Source organism: Scleropages formosus, chromosome 3 (genome assembly GCF_900964775.1).
Source record: "Scleropages formosus chromosome 3, fSclFor1.1, whole genome shotgun sequence".
Lineage (NCBI taxonomy): Eukaryota > Metazoa > Chordata > Actinopteri > Osteoglossiformes > Osteoglossidae > Scleropages > Scleropages formosus.
The window spans coordinates 7,568,777-7,592,520 of record NC_041808.1 but is presented as its reverse complement, the minus strand read 5'-3'; the positions used below and the strand labels follow the sequence as shown (position 1 = coordinate 7,592,520).

Below are 23,744 nucleotides of genomic sequence, written 5' to 3'. Positions count from 1 at the left end.
AAGGTTCTCAAAACACATCTCTTTCAAACTCATCTTCTCTCTAGATCTCCCAACTACTCCATAAACCGCCCTACTGAAAAAACCTTGCTTTCTATCAGTTCTGTGTACATTTATTGTTGTAATGTATGTTGGTAAAAAACTGTGGTAGTGGACTAAGTGACTAATTGGTGAATCATATGTCTGCATCTGTATCTCTCCATATCACGGTAAAGTGCATTTTTGTTTACTGAGTTGTACGTTGCTTCGGAGAAAAGCGTCTGCCAACGGAATCAATGAAATGTTATATAAACGTAAACCTAGGGACTGAGTGTAGTAGAGAACATCCCAGTGTCGGCAGAACAGCAAAGAACCCATAGAAACGAAAGGGATTTAACCAGCTAAACATATGAGAATTAAAATACATATCACTTTATTACACCCTGTTCCATTCAAAATATTCTTTGTTTATTTCTAAGCCAGAGTTCAACGTATCCAAGGAGAGCTCAGAAAACAAAGAAAACACTGTTAGTGCTACTGGACAAAAGAACAAAAGAATGAGCAGAAAGCAAGATGGCAAACTGCACCGATTTGTCCGGGAATGAACTGAACGGAGTGTCCAGTCCACCCTGTGGTCCACAGAACCAGAGGGGCTGTTTTGTCACAGACATTATAATCCTTCACCTGGTAAGTTGCTGAAAGCCAGAGTCACAATGAATAGGTACAGTAGGTTTTATCTAGACAACAGAATGAATAGAACTAATATAAGAACTTGTTTATTTCAGACAAAAGGTGCAAAAATTGAGTTTAATCATTAAATATTCCACCTGCGAAGAATTTTTTTTTTTTTTTTAAAGTAGATGCATCATAATTTAAAATACAGCACAAGTGGAAAGGAATGGCGTTTCTTTCAGTGTCCTCATTAATAAACACACATTTATGTGTTTATACATTCACAGATGATCCAGTAAACTTCCATATTCCAATGTAATTGTGCGTTGCTAGGGAGCCGTCACGACGCTAACTGCTGACGACACACAGGTCACCTTCCAGAATGCTGCTGCACGAGTTCTGTCGCTCCTTCTGCGTCACGCTGTCACGCTGAACCGGAAAGCTCTGCCAGCTGCTGCACGACTGCAGACGCTATGTTTCTGTAGGCCTCGGCCTGGAAAACACAGAGGAGCAAAACGTCTGTACCCATCAGCCCAAAAAAAGAAACCAAACCAAAAAAGCCCGTAGGCCTCAGTGTAAAAGACATAGTAGGACGTGTTTGTGGGTCCCTGACGTAAAGGTACAGCGTAAAACGCACCTTCAGGATTCAGTCCAGAACACCTAAAGAAACACATATTCGAGAGCCTTAGGTGGAACACATGTGTATTTAAGGGTATTCTCCAAGGGGAAAGCAGGGGGTGTAGCGGTTAGAGCTGCCACTCAAAGGTCATGGGTTCAAATCTCACCTTCTGCTGTTGTGCCCTTGAACAAGGAACCTACCCTAAATTAAAAATAACCCAGCTTTATAAATGGGTAAATCAGTGTACGTCGCTTTTTTTTTTTTTTTTTTTTTTTTGGGGGGGGGGTCTGCTAAATGACTAAATTTTCCTCAGTCCTTCACACCTACATTGTGCATTTTATATTTCTGCATATTAATAAGATATCTAGAGAAAAAATATGCTTTCTTTATTTGGATGATAAAATTTGATTTTGTTTCTCAGCCTCTCAACCCACCATGGACACCTCATACAAAAACCGCTGCGTCCGCAAAGCCCCCAGTATTGTGGACGACCCCCTCACCCATTTCCCATCTGGGAGAAAATACAGGAGCATCCGTGCCACCACCAGCAGACTCCGAAACAGTTTCTTCCCTGAGGCAGTCAGATTACTCAACACCCTGCTGCCTCCCAACGCTCACCTGGCACAGTCAAACAGTGAACCCAGCATGACTCAATACCACTGCACACCTGTGCTTTACACACTCTCTTTTTTATGGAACTCGTTTTTGCTGCTACTTAATACTTATTCCTGCTACACTACAAAACGGTTTACAGCTTACAGCCCATGTCCTGTGTATCTGTTGTTTTGCACTGTATATTTATTGTTCTGCACTCGCCTCAAACTCGTGAATTTGCATTTCATGTAGTCTTACGTACTGTTCTGTGTTCATCACGGTCCTGGAGAAACAACATTTCGTTCCACTGCATACAAGCTATATAGAGGAATAACAATAAAAACCCTCGAACTTTTCTCCACTTGGAGTTGAATAAAGCAAAGTGAAATCACTATGACATTCACGAGTAGAAAATTTATCATCAGCAGCCTCCACTGCGGTGGTGCAGTAGGTTGGACCGGGCCCTGCTTGCCGGTGAGTCTGGGGTTCGAGTCCCGCTTGGGGTGCCTTGCAATGGACTGGCATCCTGTCCTGGGTGTGTCCCCTCCCCCTCCGGCCTTACGCCCTGTGTTTCCGGGTTAGGCTCCGGCTCCCTGCGACCCCCTACGGGATAAGCGGTTTCAGATTGTGTGTGTGTGTGTGTGTGTGTGAGAGAGAGAGAGAGCGAGCCTCCACTGATATTTAGCGGGAGACTGAGGAAGCAGTGAGGCAGCGTCTTACAACAAACTTAGTCACGCTGATAGGCGTGTGTGTCCGAGTGTGCCGCCTCTAACAGCTCAGCTGGGTCCTCAGATCTGCATGTCTGTGGAATTACTCATTAGAAACAGTGTGTTCCTGTGTGCAAGAGAGACAGGCGTACAGTGTTCATCTGAAAAAGGACCATACACAACCACACAACCATCTGCTCCAGAGAAAGAGGCCCACGTTTGTACGGTTTACCAACCTCAGGACTTTCAGGAGAAGACACCACCACGGGCCGCCCCCTGTCACACATCTCCCTGATGTTCACGTGGAGCGGCACATCCCCTAAAAACGACAAACAAGCAAGCAGAAGTTGAGATGTTCCGGCTCAGAAAAATCTGCAGAAGGTAAGTTGGAAGAGTAAAAAATTAAATCTCAACCTGATGTTTACTTAGGTCACTGGGTTTATGTGAGACAGTAAACGTTACAGATGTTTAGAGCAAATGCTGATGTTTGCAAGTTCATTTTTTATTATATCCTGTTGTTTACTTGCACAAGTGAGCTGTTCTGTGATCTGTGTGGATGAAATGCTAACAACAGCAAACAAACCGGAGATGATGCTGATCTTGTTTATACGGGCAAGCTGCCAGACTGCGATTCCACTTCTTTCATGCCTTAAATTATCAGATCACTTGCAAATGGAAGTTTCATTAAATCTTTAGAACTAGCACAACAGCTTTGAGACCACAACATACAGCCAGAAGGTTCCTGGTTCAAATCCCAGGAAAGAAACTAATTCTTGAACCGCTGAGAAACGCTAAAAACCTATAATATAAGTAGACTGAAACAGTCCAAGTATATTGAGTGTTTAGTTGGTACAGTTACACAGGTACCCCACGTAAGGAGGCTGCTATGTCTACAACATGTTTTCATCATTACTTATAAAAGCTCAAAACGATGTTGATGAAATGGGGCTCACCGAGAACCTTCACTCCTAGAGTGGATGCCAACTCTCTGGCCCCATCTGCACCAAAAATGTGGGTCATGGTCTGGCATTTGGGGCAACAGAACACACTCATATTCTGAACCAATCCCAGGACCTGCAGGAATTAACATTTCAGAAAAACATTAGAATTGCAGAGCAAAAGCTGAGAGGTAAGACCACGGAGTACCAGAATGGTAATGCAGTGTGTACAGCAAGAGCTCAACCTGCTCATAAATCATTGCAAATAAATTGCAGCCCATAATAATGTCAATCATGGCAAATAATACTTAAATCACAATTGCAATCTGAAAATTGTACATCCAATATTAAAAGGTTAATAAAGCAAGAAATCCATTGTGTAGGGGCAGCTGAAAGCATAATGGTTAGAGTTGCTGCCTTTGAATCTGCAGGTCGCAGGTTCAAATCTTACCTACTGCTGTAATACCCTTGAACAAGGTACTTACTCTAAAACACACACACACACACACACACACACACACACACACACACACACAATCTGAAACTGCTTGTCCCATACGGGGTTGCAGGGAGACGGAGCCTAACCCGGCAACACAGGGCGTAAGGCTGGAGGGGGAGGGGACACACCCAGGACGGGACGCCAGTCCATCACAAGGCACCCCAAGCGGGACTCGAACCCCAGACCCACCGGAGAGCAGGACCCAGTCCAACCCACTGTGCCACCGTGCCCCCCTACTCTAAAATAGCTCCAGTAAAAAGAAATTAGCCAGCTTTTTAAATACAGACACCCCTCTACTTCCCTAAATTCGGATTTACGTAAAAAATTCCCAGCATACACATTATTTACGCATAGCGCTTACGCAAAACATCCGAAATATGTTAAGCGCAAGTCGGCGCAGCCAGACAAGGCAGGAAGTTGCATCTTCCAAGTTCTTGAATGTTTTTGAGCCATCAACGCATCTCCTTGCGTTAGTGTAGTGCTTTTTTCGCATGTTTTACCCATTTCATTATTCACAATGCCTGGTACTAAATGTGCACTTACAGGAAAACGAGAATCGTTTCGCAGACTTACAGCAATCGATTTGAGATGAAATTGAAAATAATAAGGAACTATGAAGGTGGACAAAAATTCTGGTCTATAGTATAGTACGGGAACCAGGTTTATCCGTATTGACTGTCTATACAACAGTGAAGGATGCTGCATGTATAAATGATCACGTGAAAAGAACAGCTAGTATGAAAACAATAACATTTAACATGTCTGACATCTACAGTGCTGTGAAAAAGTATTTGCCCCCTTCCTGATTTTATATTTTTTTTGCATATTTGTTGCAGTTAAATGATTGGGATCAAACAAATTTTCATATTACACAAAGATAACCTGAGTAAATACAAAATGCAGTTTTTAAATGATGATTTCATTTATTAAGGGAAAAAAGCTGTCCAAACCTACCTGGCCCCATGTGAAAAAGTAATCCCCCCCCCCCCCCGTTAAATTATAAATGAACTGTGATTAACCACATTTTTTGGAAAGCCGAGTTACATTTCACTTGCCACACCCAGGCCCGATTACTGCCAGACCTGTTGAATCAAGAAATCACTTAAACAGCACCTGTCTGACAAAGTGAAGCATGCTAAAAGATCTCAAAAAGCAACACATCATACCGCGATCCAAAGAAATTCAAGAACAGATGAGAAACAAAGTAATTGACATGTATCATCTGGAAAGGGTTACAAAGCCATTTCTAAGGCTTTGGCACTCCAGCGAACCACGGCGAGAGCCATTATCCACAAATGGAGAAAACCTGGAACAGTGGTGAACCTTCCCAGGAGTGGCCGGCCTACCAAAATTACTCCAAGAGCGCAACGCAGGGCGCAAGGCTGGAGGGGGAAGGGACGCACCCAGGACGGGATGCCAGTCCATCGCAAGGCACCCCAAGCAGGACTCGAACCCCAGACCCGCCACAGAGCGGGACCCGGCCAAGCCCGCCGCGGCCCCATGTCAGATAAATGTAATGTTTATGTCTAAGTAAGTAAGGGGAGAATATATTCCCCTCACAATTCAAAAAGTTTGTCACAAGATTAAAATGTTCTGCGTTTTATTAAGTTTGAGAACATTTGGAACTTCAAGCGGAAAAAAGAAAATCCCAAATTCTTTTGTCAAAATGTTGTAATTTACTGCATAAGAAACTTCGTAGCTTTCAAAACACGGCTGATTTAGTGACGGGGCGCAGACTTTCACACGACTATAAGAAGCGTCTCCAGTTAACCTGTTTCTACGCGGCACTCTCTGCTGCAATCCGAGTCCTTCCTCCGTCTGACCCTGCACTCAAAGAATTCCAATATCCAAATTCGGTTACTAAATCAGCCTTAAAAACTCATTTTCTTTTCCCAAAAGCACCTGTGATGTGAAGAGGCTCTGAGCTGAAGTGTAAACTCTTCTCCGTGAAGGAAATCATTGCAGCTCTGTTGAACTGCCTCTATGTTGGACACGCAGGAGGAGAACCTTTGTGAAATCTGTCCAGCTCCTTTTCCACATCCTTCTTCCCATGTCTTGTGTTTTATTATTTCTTTTATGTTTCCACCATATTTGTTTCAAGTTTTCTTCATACTTGTGTCTGTTGGGGAGATATACTATACACATAGACCCAAACTCCAGTTTATGAGAGCCCGATTTACAAGAATGTGCTTTCACAAGCACGTGAAATTTGTACCTTAAATCTGATTTAGCACCCACTGCCTGCAGTTAGAAAAATACTTCATGGGCAAAAAAATCTCTCACTCCAGTATCACACTGCTTCATGATGGGAGGAAACAAAGACTGAGAGCAACATTACAGCCACATCAGCACACTCCTGCAGGACAGAGCAGAAGAAGCAAACAGTATCTGAAATATCATGTAGTCACCACTCTTTTGGCCATTTGCAAATACATGTTTTCTTTTATTATAGCATAGATACTGTTTGCCATTTTCAGGCTGCAAGTACATCGAGATGAGTGATCTTAAATATTTTTTTTTAGAGAGGGACGAACCATCCAGGCATATTCTTGTTTTGAGTCACCCCTCGTCAATTTTTTATTGGAGCTGTTTCCCCAAGAACACTTAGTCAATACTGTATTAATGAGTAACAAAGCAACCTTTTCCATCTTTCAGACAACTCAAGCACTTCAAGTGACGAAATCCTATCACGTATTTTACGGTGGGTAGCTAGAAAAAGAAAATGATGTAAATACATGGTGACCATTATATTGCTTTACCTTAATTATTAATCATCTATGTTTACCAGTACGAAAGAAAGGACATTTCTGGAAAACAAATACACCTCCACTGTAATGGCTAATACTTATGTTAAAAAAAAAAAAAACACTTATTAACTTAGCAGACACTCCAAAGCGATGAATACAATGAATATTGACATTTATTCATTATCTAAATGTAAATTATATAATATTATGTGACACCTTTTGTCCAAGAGCAAGATACACTACAGTACATTACTTGACCTCACAGACAGTTGTACTGCCAGAAATGTTTAGTAAACTAGGGATCCGTAGACAAAATCAGCATGCTAGAGGAGCACATCATGACCCGAACGGTATTAAAACGGGCACAAACTTTTCTAGACTCAAAGTGTTTGGAGGATCTGGCTGTTCTCTTAGCCTTCAACAGCACATCACTCTATGCTGAAAAGGTGCTCATAACTGGCAACTGCACGTGAGGAATGTTAGAACCATTTACGCTCAGCTGTGGGAGAGCAAAATCCCTCCAGAAAACTAGTGCCGGCTAATGACTCTCCTACGTATAGTAACTCTGGAGTGATCGAGGGCCCCAACAATGGGGTGAAATCTAATAGAGAGTCCCAAACCCAGTATAAACACCACTGCTAAAAGTACAAAATCAACTTTCGAAGGACGTTAACGTGTCACTGTGGTCACAAACATGAAATCTCAAAATTCAAATGAACAAAACCAGAGAATCCATAGACCCAGAATTGCTTGTAAATCTTCCTCTAGGGGTCCCTGCGGTTCTAATGTAATATTAAGACACAGAAAACTTCAGTCTGCAAATGCGTTATCAGATGCAAGTGATCAACATTTGCTCGACAGCTAGTAAATCTGTTCAGGCCAACGATATTATTCTCAACTCCAAACCTAAGATTCTCACTGACAGAAACGTTGATATCACTTTACCCTCCGCTGAAGTCTCTCCAATAGCTACGGGGTGGAGGCTGTAGCCAAGTCCTTGTCACTAATTTCAAGATAACGTACATATTTGCGAGGAAATCAACTTTCTTCTTTTGAGTTACGAGTTTTTTTTCTTGTTTTTCATGTATTTACATTCAGGATAACATTCTATGTTTTTGGCAGAGTTTTGCAGCTTTCCTTCTTGGTGACTTCATCATTCACAAAGATGTAGCATGAGATCCATGTGGTAAATCCCTTTTATCGCTCTTGGAATCTAGGGCTCGCTCAGCATGTAGCCGGTCCAACTCATTCTCATTATCACACACTGCATCTTGTTATTTCCCAGGGCATAACTATATAACATCTTTTCATTACTTGTCTGAATCGATCAATATCAGACCACCATCTAATCAGTGCTGATCTCTGCCTGCCACCCACTGACGCCACTCAACGTAAAGTTAGGAAGACGTAAACAAGTTGGCTGCAGTCCAGTTTACGGAGGTGCTCCAAGTCTCAGCGTTCACACTCGAGCAAGCTGTAACGCGGACAAAGTTACCAACAATTGCAATGCTGCTTTAAATGACACCATAAATATGAACAAGATTAATTCATTTAAAATTCCACAAACTAGAGCGCAAGAGGAGATCTAAAAAATAACATGTTTACCAATGTGTGTGGACTAAGCGTGGTTTATTATGATGATAACTATTTCCTGCCCACTCTGGTAATTTTTCTGAATTAAATCATGACAGCACACTTAGAAAAAAATTAGTGTATCCTGCCAAGCCTTGGCTTACTGGGACCCGCTAGGGGAGGCAGACCTGGGGGTGGGTTTTCATCGGTCATCGTGTAGATGTAGTTCCCCTTTCTGTCAGCACACACCAGGACACTGTTTCCACTATCAGCTCATGCAGGAATCTCCTGTTATTTTTCCCCGAGTGTCACAATCTACCAAGCATCTAGTTCAGGCTGTGGTGATTTCCAGTTTAGAATATAGCAAACACTCTCCAGGGTGGTCTTCTGGCCTCAACCACCATACCTTTCCAGTTATACTCCCAATTTCTCTCTCCTGACTTCTCCTTGCTGCCCATATCAAGTTCAGTTTAACAGCCGACACACTGGTCAGGGGAACAGCACCACGTTTCCTCCAAGATGTGACCCTACCCTATACTATAGATTCCTACAGTTTTCCCCATCTATGATTATGTAACTGATCCTTACAAGGGGTCCAAAGTCATAAACATATCTGTCTTCAGCACTGGAGTAATGAACGGACTAAATAGGTTTTAAACTGCTTCCCCTCCCCTCTGCTCCCAACAGAGTCAATGTTTCACATAAAACAAAACCACTTATTTAGTTTACTCATTGCTATGCAAGGAATTAAGGTACATGATCTCTGTCTGAGGACTGAAAGCTGGGGGGGGGGGGGGGGGCAATTAACAATTCATTCCTTTTTTAAGTTCTTACCGGCACATTGACCTTGCGGAACATCTCTGCCCCTCTGCGAGCATCCAGCAGAGCAATATCTTGGGGAGTGGACACTATGACAGCTCCTGGAAAATGAAAAGGAGACAGTTTATGAGGGCTTTTTGGCTCTCTTCCCCCCCCCAAAGTGGTCCCAAACAGACTCACAGAACTGGGAATAGAGAATCGTACTCAGAGACCAAAGAAAATATGTCCTAATGATACTAACATCCTCATCATGCATTAAAATAACACCGTTACCATATCTGGCACATAATATTGATGCCGACATACATCCAAAGCCATATATGACAATTCCTATTAACTACTGTTTTGCTCATTCCTGTTTTTTGTTTGCTTTGATGACCAAGATGCTCAGTGACTATTACACAGCAGGAACAGAAATATGTCATTTTTAAAGTAATTCATAGGAATCCCCATGTACCTTTTTAACTTTTAAAAAGTCTACTACTGTGGTTTTACTTAAAAGGGCTTAACACTAGGATACTGTGGAAATCAGTATGAAAAGTGAATAAAATAATTTATTTAAAAAAATTGCATCATATAAGGAGCCCGAAAACACTAACATTCAATGTATTATCATTACATCTCACTGCTAAAGCAGGTGGCATAGTGGTTAGAGCCATCACCCTACAGTCAAAGGACCCAGGTTCAAATCCAACCTCCTGCTGTAGTACCCTTGCATAAGGTATTTACTCTGAATTAATGCAGTAAAAAAAAAAATAATACCCTGCTGTATTACATGGGGAAATTGCTGTAAGTAGGAGTTGGAGAAACAAATAACAAATCATCAGGCAAATAATAAAAATGAGCAAAATTAACCATGTAAACACCTTTGCAGTTCTTCATAGTTTTGTTATTGAAATAAGATGGTACTTAAATAGCATAAACTTAATAGAAGAACTAACACTAGATTTGCTGCATATCTTCTGTCAGTCTCTGCTATACAAATGTGTAAAACAAAGTGATATTTGAATTACAACATCTCAACATGAAAGTAATACAGAATTCACACTGAAGTCAACACCAAAGCACAATAGTGGGGATGAAGGCTTTGTGGCAAAAACACATCAGTGGTTGCAACATCTCCATCTCAATAATAATTATGTCAACAAGAACACAAACACACTGGCTGAAACCGCTTGTCCCAGCCAGGATCCAGGCGAACCAGAGCCTAACCTGGCAACACAGGGCGCAAGGCTGGAGGTGAAACACCCACGATGGGACACTAGTCCGCCGCAAGGCACTGCAAGCAGGACTCGAACCCCACACCCACCAGAGAGTAGGCACAGTCCAAACCCGCTACGTCACCGCGCCACCAAAAAGAACAAAAAAGCTTAAATAAAGATGCATTATCCTCAGTAAGCAAAGTAAGTACAAACTGATGTCAGCCTCACACATAACATGTCAAATGTATATTATTATGCCATTCCCATGTATCGCCCCTCTCCATTGGCCTCCTGTAGCTGCCTATATCAAGTTCAACGCTAGTTATGGTCTAGAAAATGGCCAAAGGATCTGCACCCCAATATCCGGAGGACCTGATCAATTGTTACACCATGACAAGAGCTTGGTCCTCCCCCACCTCTAGCTGCTGGGTGATCCCACTGCACCTCCCTCGGTTAAAAGATAAATAATCACAAATAAAAGCAGTTTAAAGATTTAATGCCCAGTGAACGTGATGTCATAAAGGCCATCTGAGTGATCGTCTGTTGTTGCTTAATTCAGTTCAAGAAAGTGTGATTGTACTAAACTAATATAACAAATATATTTCATAATTTTAGTTTTTTCCCCCCACAAACATGGCTTTTTTAAAAAAAATAATTCTGATATGTCAAATATATTTGCACTTGAGTGAATTTTTGCAGCGGGGGTGCGGTGGCGCAGTGGGTTGGACCGCAGTCCTGCTCTCCCGTGGGTCTGGGGTTCGAGTCCCGCTTGGGGTGCCTTGCGACGGACTGGCGTCCTGTCCTGGGTGTGTCCCCTCCCCCTCTGGTCTTACGCCCTGTGTTACCGGGTAGGCTCCGGTTCCCCGTGACCCCGTATGGGACAAGCGGTTCTGAAAATTGTGTGTGTGTGTGTGTGTGTGTGTGTGTGTGTGTGTGTGAATTTTTGCAATTTGTAACATAGGTAATTAGTATCGCAATAAAGGGCTTAAACTATCCAAGTGTAAAAAATGTTTATGGAGAAGCCGACTTTACCGCCTCCATTTACTCTTTTAGCTGACACTTTCGTCCAATTTACAATGTTAAGTTACTTACAATTATTTACCAGTTTATACAGCTGGAAAATTTACTGGAGCAATTCAAGGTAAGCACATTACTCAAGGTTACTACAGTTGGAGGAGGGATTCGAACCTGTACCTTTGGGTCCAAAGGCACCAGCTATCAACATCTAGCCATTTAAAGATTAAAATAATAAAAAAAAAAAACCCTTCAGTTAAAGGGAAATTGACTAAAAATTGAATGGCGGTGGGAAGAAGCATTAGAATAGTTACTGAGAAGCTTCTCATGGGATTGGCATTGCACTCAAATCCTTGATATAATCTTCCTTGGGCCAAATGACAAAGCACTGGGGCTCTGGCAAGGATAACCCACTTTACTTCACTTTCTCTGCTCTGCAAAGCCATGTTTTCACATGCAGATCTAAGGCAGGACAACCTGCTCACAGACAAGAGAACATTCTGGGCAGAACCAACAGCCTATTTAAATTACAATAACAGCAAACCTTTTTGTCATTATCATCGTGTCTTTAGCAGAAGCTTCTGTCTGCTGCTAGATGTACGTTATTAACTACCAATCGCTTACCTATTCACAAAGCAACGTAAAATGCTCACTCACACACAGCCACAAACTAAGTATAATTTTTAGTTTTTCACCTGAGGTGTAAACCAGAGCACCTGGAAGAAATCCACGCAGAGATGGGGAAATCTGCAAAGTCAGCATCGACCCGGATTCAAACTTCGCCCATCTGTACCCTGCATGCTGCTATGACCCTAGCCTGATATTAAGTCTTACCAGCCAAATTTCTTGCTGGAAATTTGGTACTGATGGGAAACAGTAACAACTCTAGTGTAACTGTTGTTAATTGTCATAAATAAACAGAAGCAATTAGCTGAAGAAACACAAAAAGAGCAGAGAGACTATTTCGTGTTTGACTGCTGAAAACTTAGACTCAGATAGACATAAATAAGAGAAAAACAATACGAGTTTTATAAAACAAGTCGCAAAAAAACCTGGTGGTGTCCAGTAATAATGAGTTACTCTACTAGGTGGTACCGCGCCAAAGACTCTGGCAACAGGATCCAAGTTTTCTGATGGAAACAGTTATGAAAAGATTCATAAAGGTGCAAAGAATGACGACGAACAGGAAGGTAAAGAATTAACGTGCTGGAATCCCTTACCTGCAATGGGAATGTTCTGAGTGATGGACAGCTGAACATCTCCAGTTCCAGGTGGCATGTCAATGACCAAATAATCCAGGCTACCCCAGTCTACCTGTGAAATGTAGAAAAATTGCATCAAATTATCAGTAATTTGGTCCTCTGCATTGTTTAGTCAAAAAGTTGAGGTAGTCACCAATCCACTAGTATTTTAACAAAAATCAGATTAATTCTTTCTTTAAAATACACCTTTGTAGCTAGATTATCGTAAAACAAAACTGTCGCTCATTCCACAAACTACACCTATCTCAGCTGTGAGTGCAGGGTGAAGATATTGGGAAAGGACACCATCTCACTTTTTTGTTTACAAGAACGGCTGTGTTGTGTTCTCGTACACATCCTTATTTTTGGCACTTTTATTTATTTATTTATTTAGGTTCTGTAACGGACAATAAGGAAAATGCTTAGGAAACTACCAGCAAAATTTAAAAATGCAAACAGAGCTGATCGTAAGTAGCGGGTATGTACTGTATGCATGTTGTTTAGAGAACAAAGGACACATTTTAAGTCACCTTGGACAAAGACATTAGGTAAATGACGAGTAATAACTGCAGCGAAATTTGAAAGCACTGGAGATTTTTGGGCACAGTGAGAAAAACAAAGTTGCGATGGTAGCTACTAGCTGCCATACCGAGTCCTGCAGAACCTGCTCCCCTCCTTATTTTTTATATCACAATTTAGATCATAGCCAAATTCTTCACTCCGTCCCTTGATAAACTGTCAAATATTTCTTCTATTGTGTTTCTATTTCCACTCAGACTTTCCATTTCAATAATGCCTTTATTTTCCTACACTCTTCAAACAGCCTTTAAAAAGCTGCTGGCCTTGTGCCACTGTTGAAACTTGCATGATATTATCAGAATATCTAACACACCAACTAGTCACAACAAAGCGACTTATGAAACTTCATCAATAAGGTCAACTAGTTTAATAACGAGGAAATTTTTAATCGCTTAACATTAATACCTGTGTAAGATTTCAGTCATGAGTGAAGTCATATCTGCGAATGGATTAAAATTTTTACATGGTGAAATAATGGCAATAGCTTCTTTGACATCAGGACATTCCCTTTACAGATGGATATATGAGAAGTAATTGGGTTCAGGTAAAAGTAGATGGCTGTAATTTCACGAGGTTACACGCAACACAACTGATAAAAAAATTCCCACCTGCCTGAGCAGCTTCTCTATGGCAGACATAACCATCAAGCCTCTCCAGACAATAGGCGCTGTCTCCTCCACCAGAAAGCCCATTGACATGCTAGGATAACACAGACAAGAGCAGAAATTAGAACCATCCTTTATCAGTCCACTAACACAACAGATCCCGAATACTTACCATGGTATCCCAAAATTCACTAGTGGTCTCATCAGATTTTCTGAAAAATTAAACATTATGAAAAAAAAATAAGTGACTCATCCATGTCATGATGGTGTGAGCTTTTTTTATTATAATTTGTAAGCAACAGACAAGGTTTTAGGAACAGATCTAGGAGAGCAGTAACACACTTTGCTCGTGACAGTGATTTCTGCAACAAACCAAGGTACCACTGGTGAAGAAAGTCTCGTAATTATTAATTCTATTTTGAAAGCAGGGGGGAGAAAAGAGGGAAGAAAAAAAAAAAAAAAAAAAAACCCACATACTTTCTGTTAATTCAGGGTTCCCCGTTAAATTCATAAGCTTGGGAACTGAGGGTCCATAGACATCAGCATCCAGGAGCCCCACTGCTTTACTCTGTTTTACACACAATGTGGCAGAAAATTACAGTGAAATGCAGTCCATAACAAATTACATGGGAAACATCCAAGTATTTTACTGAAAACAAGAACAAAAATTGTAGCTACTAACGGTTTAAGAAAAGCATTTGAAGTGGTTTGGGATAACCACTTGTCAAAGAAAATTGGATAAATGCTTGGAAAATCTTACATTTTATTAAAACTTACAGCCTTCACAGTTGGTACAGATCATGTACCGAAACATTCCCCAAATAGACATTTTCGTACCGAATCATTAGCTGCAAGTCCAAGCGCCAGGTTTACTGTTGAAAATCAAACAAAAATGTAAACAATTAGAAATATGCAGTAATAAATAAATTTACTAAATAAATATAAACAAACACAAAGTGACCTTTATGGCAGATATACCGAATCACTTGGCCGCAGAAAACCTAATATCGTGCGTCACGTTTATATGTTGATGCCATCAGCCAAATATTCATAAATTTTTCGAAAGATTTATAGACGTTTAGAAGAGCTACGGAACTGCCTGAGAAAAACAAAAATGTCCGGGTCACATCCCGTCACTTCACAAAGTTAGCCAACGATGCAGCGTCGGCAAAATGAAGCCAAGAGTAATTAAAAAAATAAATGGAAATAAAACTGTTCACAACAATTAATTGAACTTGAACGGTTAATACAAGAACACAAATAATGGTTGAGACAAAGTTTGTTGCCAGTTCCGGAACAAAAGTGACAGCGTATGAGTATCTGTGAGCCATTCTGGTTGTCACAGCAGGGCTGCTTCAGTTGGCAGCAACTGTGAAACTTCTCACAAAAGTGGAAATTTATGAAGGAAAGAGCAGGTAGTAAATCTTGAGTAAATCCTTAAAAGTGAGGCATAAAAAAAAAAAAAAAAAAAAAAATTAGAAGGAAATGACTGAAAAGTATAATAGATCAGTTATGATCACCAAATGGCCCAAATTTTACTCTAATCCAGCAAAAAAAAAAAAAAAAAAGAAAAAAAAAATCTGCTGCAAAACTTGCTGCCACCATTCTTTTGTCAAGAATATAAAAAAATACAAATAAATAACTGAAGGGTGCAAAGCTGGTGGACCACTGTCTATTAAAAGAATGACTACATTTTTCTTGATACTCAATATTTAAGTCTCATTGAAATATCACAAGTGTCATATACCATAAAGCAGATATAGCACATAAAATAAATTTGCTTTATTACCATCAGTAGCTTGAAACATTGTTCAAGGTTTTCCTACAAAAGAATTTTTAAAGTACAGTGAAACCCTGGGATAATTCAGATATAATGCAATTGGCTCCTATCCTCTACCTGCAAAAATTTCCTTAGTGCTATAAACATTAGGGGACTGCTGCTAGTGAAATGGTTAGAGCTGCTGCCTTTGGACCCAAAGGTCACAGGTTCAATTCCCATCTCTGGCTGTAGCACCCCTGAGCAAGGTACTTATCCTAAATTGTTCCAGCAAAATTACCCAGCTGTATAAATGGATGGATGGATGGATGGATATAAATAGGTAAATAACTGTACCCAAGTAAATAAGTACCTTAAGATTGTAAGTTGCTTTGGAGAAAAGTTTCAGCAAAATAAAGGTAAATATTATTTTATTAGTTTTATGTTTGTCCTGTACACCTTTTTTTTTGGATTGACTGGTCTATTACCTACACATGTAATAAATAAAAACAAAAAAGAAAAATCCTGTTTTTCCACATGGCAACTGGAAGATTGAAAAATATTTTCTCATTAACCTCGCAACAACGTGACCCTGTATTTTACACAACTGAATTTTTCTGGACCCTACTTATCGCGCTACCGTGAGGCTTCACTGCAACTTCACCGTCCTTTTGTTCTTCAGTACAAAAGTTCACAAATTACTGTTGCATGATTCATTTTCATAAATATTCATCTATAAGCCATCCATATTTATCGAAACTGTAAAAAGGGAAAATGTTGTATGTGCACTATGAGTCAAGGACATTTACATTAATTAATTTAACTGACGCTTTCCTCCAAAGCGACTTACAGTGTTAAACTACTTACAATTATTTACCTATTTATACAGCTGGGTAATTTTAGGATAAGTACCTTGCTCAAGGGTACTGCATCTGGAGATGGGATTTGAACCTATGACCTTTGGATCCAGAGGCAATAACCACTTCTTTGTACTCTGGTGTTCAACTCTGGCTTTAACCCCAAGGCCTTTCTGCGATGTGTCAGAAGATGGTGTGAAAATGCTGAGAAAGCAAGCGGTTCCGCTCTGGCTCGTCCGGGGAATACCTGCCGTGGTGGATTTGCCCACACCGCCCTTCCCCGAGGCGACCACGATGACCTGCTTGACCCCGGCGATGGCCTTCTGCTTGGGCAACCCTCGGGCCATGTGCTGCCGCTGCCTCTCCTTGAGGGACGCATCGCCGTGGCCTGATGACTGCTCGACACAACAGCAGGGGCACAACAAAAAAGTCTGTTTTTGACAAGGAGAGGATGTTATTCACCTGCTTGTGGAGAAAGTTACATTACGTTTACATTCATTCATTTCTCTGACGCGTTTCTTTAAACAACTTAGTGTTAATCTACCTATAATTACTTACCCATTTGTACAGCTGGGTGATTTTTACTGGAGCAATTTAGGGTAAGTACCTTGCTCAAGGGTACTACAGCTGAAAGTGGGAATCGAACCTGCGACCTTTGGGTCCAACATCAGCAGCTCTAACCACTACCTTATCTGCTGTCGCTGTTAATGTTATTGTCAGTAGCGTCATCACCCCAGACGGCCTGATATATTCAACCACCGGGTTTAAGAGAACTTGAGGTTACGAACGGCTACATTTAAAACCCAGTTTAACATGCTTCGGTGTATGGATATTTCTTCACAAGCGCCGAGCCAAAGTTTGGGTTCCGTATGCCTCCCGCCACACGAATGAAGCGAGACCGGAGCCACCAAGCGGTCTTAACTCTCCGTTACGGTTCGGCTCGTGCCGCATTAACTTGTGAGCCTCCATTAGTCCTTGTGTTCTAGTTCCTCCTGCTCAAATTTCAATGATCGTGGTCCCGCTTCGACTGTCCAAACCACAGCTACTCGTTCAGTGAGTGTCAATTCATTTCCATTGTTTTCTTTTATTTCTTGTCTTTACTGTTTCTCTTTTTTTTGCATTAAATAATATAGAAATAATGAGTATCGTATCATATACATACAACACTGTGCAAAAGTTTTAGGCACTTGTGGGGGAAAAAAGCTGGAAAGTGAGAATGCTTCCAACAATAATGCTCTTAATAAACTTCCCACAAAGCTTAGTAACCATCCATCATCAACAACCGCTTGACCTGAGCGGGGTCGCGACGGGCTAGGCGGGGTCCCGCTCTCTGGCAGGTCTGGGGTTCGAGTCCTGCTTGGAGTGCCTTGCGATGGACTGGCATCCCGTCCTGGGTGTGTCCCCTCCCCTCCAGCCTTGCACCCTTTTGCTGGGTTAGGCTCCGGTTCACCACGACCCCGCTTGGAACAAGCAGTTTGAAAGTTTCAGACTCTGTGTGTGTACAAGTTTATTTATTTAATGACATTCAAAACCCTTACTGTACTGTCACTTTTTTTTGCAAAAGGAATGCTTGGAAATCTAAAACATGCTGTTTCCCATTGACAATAAATGCAGAAGACATTAAATAACTGTCTAAAATATTTTTTGGAAACATCTAACAAAATGCCTGAGACTTCTGCAGCAGTACTGTTTCATACTCGTTTTTGAGTGTACAAACAGACAGTACGAAAAACAATTTACTACTAGGCAGGTGCGGTGGGCAGTCAGTCATCGTGTTAAATAGTAATTAATGAAGGTAAACTGCCTTGTTATGCCGCTTTATGACAACTACGTATTGAAATAACTCAACTGTGTCCATTTCGAAATGGATGTGGCGACATTTTTTTTTTTTTTTTTTTAGCACAAACGCCTCTCACTTTGGGGCTTGTTAACAACCGGAAATACGTTTCCTCCTATTTTTCCGCAAGATATTCCGTGAGGTTGAGTACGCGCACCATACGTGAGCGCGCCGTGTCTCCGCAGCGGCTGACTCACCTTGAGACGGGGACGCAACCGGACGCACGGGGACAGGGGCAGCGCGCGCCCACACAGCGCGCTCCGCAGGGGGCCCAGCGCGAGTGCCGCCATGGTGTCCCACCGCCTCTCAGAACGGGCGCGTGCGATTCACTCCGCAGACACCACCACAACAACAACAACAACAACAAGAAACGGCTACACCTAAAGTTTAAATAACTCAGATGCACCTTGTCCACTTTTGATGACGTTGCACTCCGGCAGCGCGCGCTGTGACGCAGCACGCCGGTGCACCACAGCCGAGCTTCCGCCTCTCATTGATGACTGCGCGTTACGCGGTGTAATACACCGTGTCATATATTTGAAAATTGGCAAAAGTGGCAAAGTGAGCGACTTGATGCAAAGTTCGCCTTTATGAAACGGAAGGCGTGAGCAGTTACTGAGATGGCGGAGAAGAGCGAGTGTCTCGCCAGAACGGTAGTCCAGCAGTGTGTGCGCGCGCGACTGCAAGTGAAGCCGCCTGACGAGGAGTGCGAAGCGCAGTGGGTGGAGGTACTCGCCCTGCCCCAGCTACCACCTCCCTCTACAGCCTTTCCTCTCCTTCCCGCTTCAACTCTCACCCCCTCCTTGTGTTTTGTGTGCAGATTGAAAGGGGAATGGTGATACATGTCTGTTTTTTCAAAGGAGCTCAGCCGGACGTTGTCCCAAAACTGGGTAAGTCCCCCCCGCTCAGCCTTAGGGCACAACCGGAAGTACTCCCCCCCCCAAATAACTTTTCTTATAATGCAGTGTTATGTCACGCCACGTGGCTCTATATAACAAATTATTATGTTAAAATTTGTTGAGGAAAAAAATGGAAGAAACGTGTTTCCGGTAACATTATTTAATGTATTGATTTTGTGGGGAAAAATAGGAAGGAACTTATTTCCGGTTGCTCACTATAACAAATTATCATAATGGGATTTATTGCTGAAAAATAGGAAGAGACGTATTTCCGGTTGCTCAGTATAACCTATTGTGTCAGTGAGGACTTGTCTGGTATTGGGGGATTAAGAGAATATTAGTACAGAATATCACTCAAAGATGTAATAGAAATTGGTATGAATGCTGCATTTCTTGTGTTCCTGAGCTCCAAAATTGATATCCAGTGATTTGGGTAGAATATCTCTATCTAAACCCATTAAAATCCATTCTTTCATTATTTCTGATGCTGTATGGTTGTCTAGTTGCACTCATTCATCTCTTTCATACTGATTACATACTCTACACTGAACCAAAAAAAAAAAAAAAATGTGGTATCCAGTAGTCACATAATTAATCCTTTAATACAAGAAAGAGTAATTAGAAGAAATCAGTGAAAACAGTACAAAAGAACTCACACTCACTGGACACATTCATGTGGTTTGGGCAGTCCAAGCAGGAGCCACGATTACTGAGATCGTGGCATGTGGAACTAGCTAACGGAGGCTGAGAATGGACCAGGAGCCAAAATATAAGTGTGAAAAGGACCATGTTGATTGCAATCTTGTGCCACTCAGCTGTCATCAACTAAACACTTATATCTTGGGGAAAGGGGCTGGCTCTAATATATCTACTCATCTAGCTGATGCTTTTCTCCAAAGCAACTTCAAATGTTATAAGCGATTTAGAATTATTTACCAATACAGCTGGGTAATTTTTACTTGTGCAGTTTAGGAGAAATCATATCTCACCTTTTGCTGTTGTACCCTTGAACATGCAACCTTACATTTACATTTATTCATTTAGCAGATGCTTTTCTCGAAAAAGAAAGCGAAGTGCATTTCTGTAGTTGCAGACATGCGATTCTTAAGTAAACTTAGTTTCTTTCCACTTTATTTACCGATGTTCATCGCACGAGTATGTGCATAAAACTCGGAATAGACTAATAAGTCTAAGGTTAGTCAGCTTCAGGTCCAACATTAGCAGCTGTAACCACTGTGCTACCAGCTGCCCCCTAGTACTCAATGGAAGAAGAGACAGGTGTTAACATGTTCAATACATTTACCACGTCATTCACATGGGAATTTTAAAAAGAAAAAAAAAGTTCACATTGAGTTGTTGAGCTTTCAAAATCAAATGCTGTACTGATAAATTTCAGTTCTGTGCCGTTTGGCTTTAATATGTAAACTTTAAATTCAGATCAGGGTAAAGTAAGAGCTGCTTATCTTTCTCCATCCCTACAGTGAACTCCCTCCTCAATGTTAAGCTCTGTGAGGCTGACTCGGGAAAGAGAGTGTCGGTGCTTGAGCTGCCTGGAAGCATACTCATCGTACCCCAGGCCACGCTGGGAGGGAAACTGAAGGGTCGCAGCATGCAATACCATAGTAACATCGGGAAGGAGGATGGACTTCAGCTGTACAGCAACTTTGTGTCACAGTGTGAGAAAGAGCTGACTGCGTCTTCCAAGTGCTCTGAGGCCGGTGTGGTGGTCAAGTGTGGGACCTACGGAAACAGACAAGTGCTGAGCCTTGATACCAATGGACCCTATACGCATATAATAGAGTTTTAACTCTAGAAGATGTTCATGCTGACCACATTTGACATTGTGTACACAGGAAAGTGTTTACACGTTGAATGACCAAAATAATCCCTAATTAGAAAACCACGTATCTTCAACAATGAATGACATAGAAGAGCTTGATAAGATTAGCTATGATTTACTTCTAGCATATCAAGTCTTTTGCAGATTATTTCTAAATGTTTTGGGGGTATTTAATTTAAAATTGAAAGAAAAAAATGGTAAACTTTTGAAAAACGGAGGGCGCTCAATGAATTTTTGGTGATAAGTCAAACGTACACAGGATGTGGTATTAAAAACAAAGGTTTGACTGAAACATCTTGTGGATTTGCCTTGGTACACAAGCACTGCTCCTCAGCTGCAGTGTCTTCACTGAAATCTTTAGGGTGAAACTCTTGAATTGCATCCTTTTGTCCATAAGCCTAGTTCCCATTGGAGTATTCTTACTTCTTTACAAATTTGTTGTTATTCACTCTTTATTATACAGGATTGTGCACAGATTTGTGATCTCTTATCTGAAACCCTTGATTTTAGAAAGGTAATGTGGTGCATATACTGTATATGACATAACACCCCCCAGTGGGGTCTGGGGCAACACCATGTAATCAAACACATTAATATTTCTTCAGCAAAACATGTGAATATTTACTGTAAGTTTGATAAGCACTATTACATTTCATTTATTTTATATAGTAATAGGTGAATGAAATACTGGAATAAATACAAAGTGCAAATATTTATTTGTAAGGAAGATGTTCAAAAACTTCAAACGTGTAGGTTCAAACAAAGCCAGAAATGTTCTTTATGTTTTGTTACTTGAGGATCTTGAAAAAGAGCGTTACCACCGTTTTGGCAACTTATTAAAAAAAAAAAAAAAAAACTTTGCAATCGTGAACCTTTGTTGTCATGATTTACTTGCAATTAACTACTCTTTGTGATATTTTTCACTGTATGGTATTCAATTATACCTTGTTTTACTCCATTATATCCTTTTCCCCTTTTATGTTCTTTGACACCTGGCACAGCCTGCTCTCATTTTCTGCACCGCAAGCACCTCATAGAAGACCTGGGGTGGTCTGAGTTATGGGTAGAAATAAATGAGAGATGGCAAGTATAAAAAGACAGTAAAGAGATGTAAAGGCACAGCTGTCTATGATGAATAATACCAGGTGAAATTCTGCAGAACTATAATAAACCATTTTTAAGATGCTGTGCCTCATTATTGAGACTTCACGGAACCTGGAATTGTCAGGAAAAGATCAATTCCGGCATTCCTGGCTTTCTATTATCTGTGTGTTCTTTCTGAGAGGAGCAAGTGTCCACCGTGTGAGTCCCATAGCTGTGGAATGAGCATTCTCTCTACATCAGATGTGTTCCCACTCACCCTACCTTCTGGGTTCAACTCCTTCCACAAGGACCGTTCAGCCTGTGCTGTCACTCAGCACCCTTCACCCAGCATGTCCTAAGGTGCCCTGCCTAATTAACTTTGACAAAATTTCATTCACATATATAGATTTATACTATAGATATTTATATATTTTGCCTTTTTGCCATATTTGCATATATAGATTATATATACATTTTTACATTTTACTACTTGTTTTATTTTTTTTTAAACTTTTATGTCGGACCGTTGTATAAAAAGCATTTCACTGCACGTCGTACTGTGTATGGTTGTGTATGTGACAAATAAAATTTTAATTTGAAACATATGTTTTGAGCTTATGTTTGTTTTGGTTAATAGGATGATAATATCTCCTGTGAACTGTAGTCCTGGACTTCATTTGATCATGTAACCGCTGTGTTACCTGAGAACTTCCGCAGATGACATGACTCATTGACTCGCTTCACCTCACCGCAACGCTAATAGTCGCGTAACCAAGCAACAGGTAAACAATCACGGAGCACGAGTAAATCGGAATGTGGCGCCACCTAGCGACCCGTCCTGACAGGCTGAGGCACAGAGCTTACTGTTAACGTGCAATTTTCGATTTGACAGTGTGCGAGGACAGTTCGGAACCCTCACATTTCCCAGTATCACCGCAAAATACCAGTTGTTTATGAGATATTGAATGCCTTCAAGTTACTTGGGACAGTTTATTATTGGCTCATCAAAGCTCCAGTGGAACATCTGTGTCGCTTGGGGATGCTTGAAACGTTGTATTTTCGTTCCTCTGTATACGTTAAAAACAAAAAAGTCTAATTTTACAACTCAGTGCAGCGCCACGGAGTGTCGAGTGTTCTATCGATCGATCGATCGATTGGCTCCCCTCACAGCGCACCGCGTTCGATGTCTCTGAGCTCTGCGCTCCGCCCTGTCCTGCCAGGTCCAGTCTGTGCAAACGAAGTTCTGGTCAGTTCCTGTCCGTCAGGCGTTCAGCGCCAGCTGCGCGCTGCTTTGTTGTTTCAGCACTTAAAAAGCATTCACAGTTTTTCCTGCTCAGCTATACAGATCCTCAGACACAGGTAAGAAAGAGAACCTCTGCGGTTGGAAATAGTGATTATAAATGTGAAGGTTCGGCTTATTGGCAAGTCAGAGGGGTCGGTGTGTCAGAGTGTGGGCAGTCGGGCTAGCTGTTAGCCGCGTTAGCTAGGCAGTTTGGTTGCAGCTACCCGTCCGTCGCAGAGTTCGCTGTTACAGAAATAAATGGTTGTGAAGGAGAGACACAAAACCCTTTGATTTTTGATGCCAAGAAGAGTTCATTTTCTGTGTCTGGCTGGTGACCGAGTGTGTCCGTGTGTGTGTGCAGTTCAGCTGCGGTCTCACACACACGGTGTGATACGACGACGTCCCT

The 23,744-nt window shown here is 41.4% G+C and overlaps 2 protein-coding genes across 4 annotated transcripts; one reads left to right on the top strand and one right to left on the bottom strand.

Moving 5' to 3' along the window:
• Nucleotides 1-421: 421 nt before the first annotated feature.
• nubpl (nucleotide binding protein-like) lies at nucleotides 422-18,666 on the bottom strand. 3 transcript variants are annotated; one of them, XM_029250585.1, is made up of 11 exons: nucleotides 18,432-18,666; nucleotides 16,645-16,828; nucleotides 14,622-14,656; nucleotides 14,262-14,352; nucleotides 13,957-13,996; nucleotides 13,788-13,878; nucleotides 12,580-12,673; nucleotides 9,159-9,244; nucleotides 3,522-3,642; nucleotides 2,805-2,887; nucleotides 422-1,141 (listed from the first exon to the last, which is right to left on the bottom strand). In XM_029250585.1, the coding sequence occupies exons 1-11, from the start codon at nucleotides 18,522-18,524 to the stop codon at nucleotides 1,073-1,075; spliced, it is 987 nt and encodes a 328-aa protein (XP_029106418.1). In that variant the 5' UTR covers nucleotides 18,525-18,666; the 3' UTR covers nucleotides 422-1,072. The 3 variants fall into 3 exon arrangements, with proteins under 3 accessions (XP_029106418.1, XP_029106419.1, XP_018590363.1); XM_029250586.1 differs by having other exon boundaries at nucleotides 16,645-16,792; nucleotides 18,432-18,664; XM_018734847.2 differs by lacking the exons at nucleotides 14,622-14,656; nucleotides 16,645-16,828; nucleotides 18,432-18,666 and having other exon boundaries at nucleotides 12,580-12,669; nucleotides 14,262-14,298.
• Nucleotides 18,667-18,701: 35 nt separating this feature from the next.
• dtd2 (D-aminoacyl-tRNA deacylase 2) lies at nucleotides 18,702-21,818 on the top strand. The gene is made up of 3 exons (XM_018734848.2): nucleotides 18,702-18,962; nucleotides 19,055-19,124; nucleotides 20,615-21,818. Exons 1-3 carry the CDS (start codon nucleotides 18,855-18,857, stop codon nucleotides 20,938-20,940), a joined length of 504 nt encoding a protein of 167 aa, XP_018590364.1. The 5' UTR covers nucleotides 18,702-18,854; the 3' UTR covers nucleotides 20,941-21,818.
• Nucleotides 21,819-23,744: the final 1,926 nt, after the last annotated feature.

Excerpts from the sequence above, each read along its gene's own strand:
- nubpl (XM_029250585.1), bottom strand. The coding sequence starts at position 18,524 with ATGGCGGCACTCGCGCTGGGCCCCCTGCGGAGCGCGCTGTGTGGGCGC. Across the intron at positions 12,674-13,787 it reads TAGAGAAGCTGCTCAGGCAG|GTAGACTGGGGTAGCCTGGA; the intron begins GTGGGAATTTTT and ends TACATTTCACAG. Across the intron at positions 2,888-3,521 it reads TCTAGGAGTGAAGGTTCTCG|GGGATGTGCCGCTCCACGTG; the intron begins GTGAGCCCCATT and ends TGTCGTTTTTAG.
- dtd2 (XM_018734848.2), top strand. The coding sequence starts at position 18,855 with ATGGCGGAGAAGAGCGAGTGTCTCGCCAGAACGGTAGTCCAGCAGTGT. Across the intron at positions 18,963-19,054 it reads GCGAAGCGCAGTGGGTGGAG|ATTGAAAGGGGAATGGTGAT; the intron begins GTACTCGCCCTG and ends TTTTGTGTGCAG. Across the intron at positions 19,125-20,614 it reads GGACGTTGTCCCAAAACTGG|TGAACTCCCTCCTCAATGTT; the intron begins GTAAGTCCCCCC and ends CCATCCCTACAG.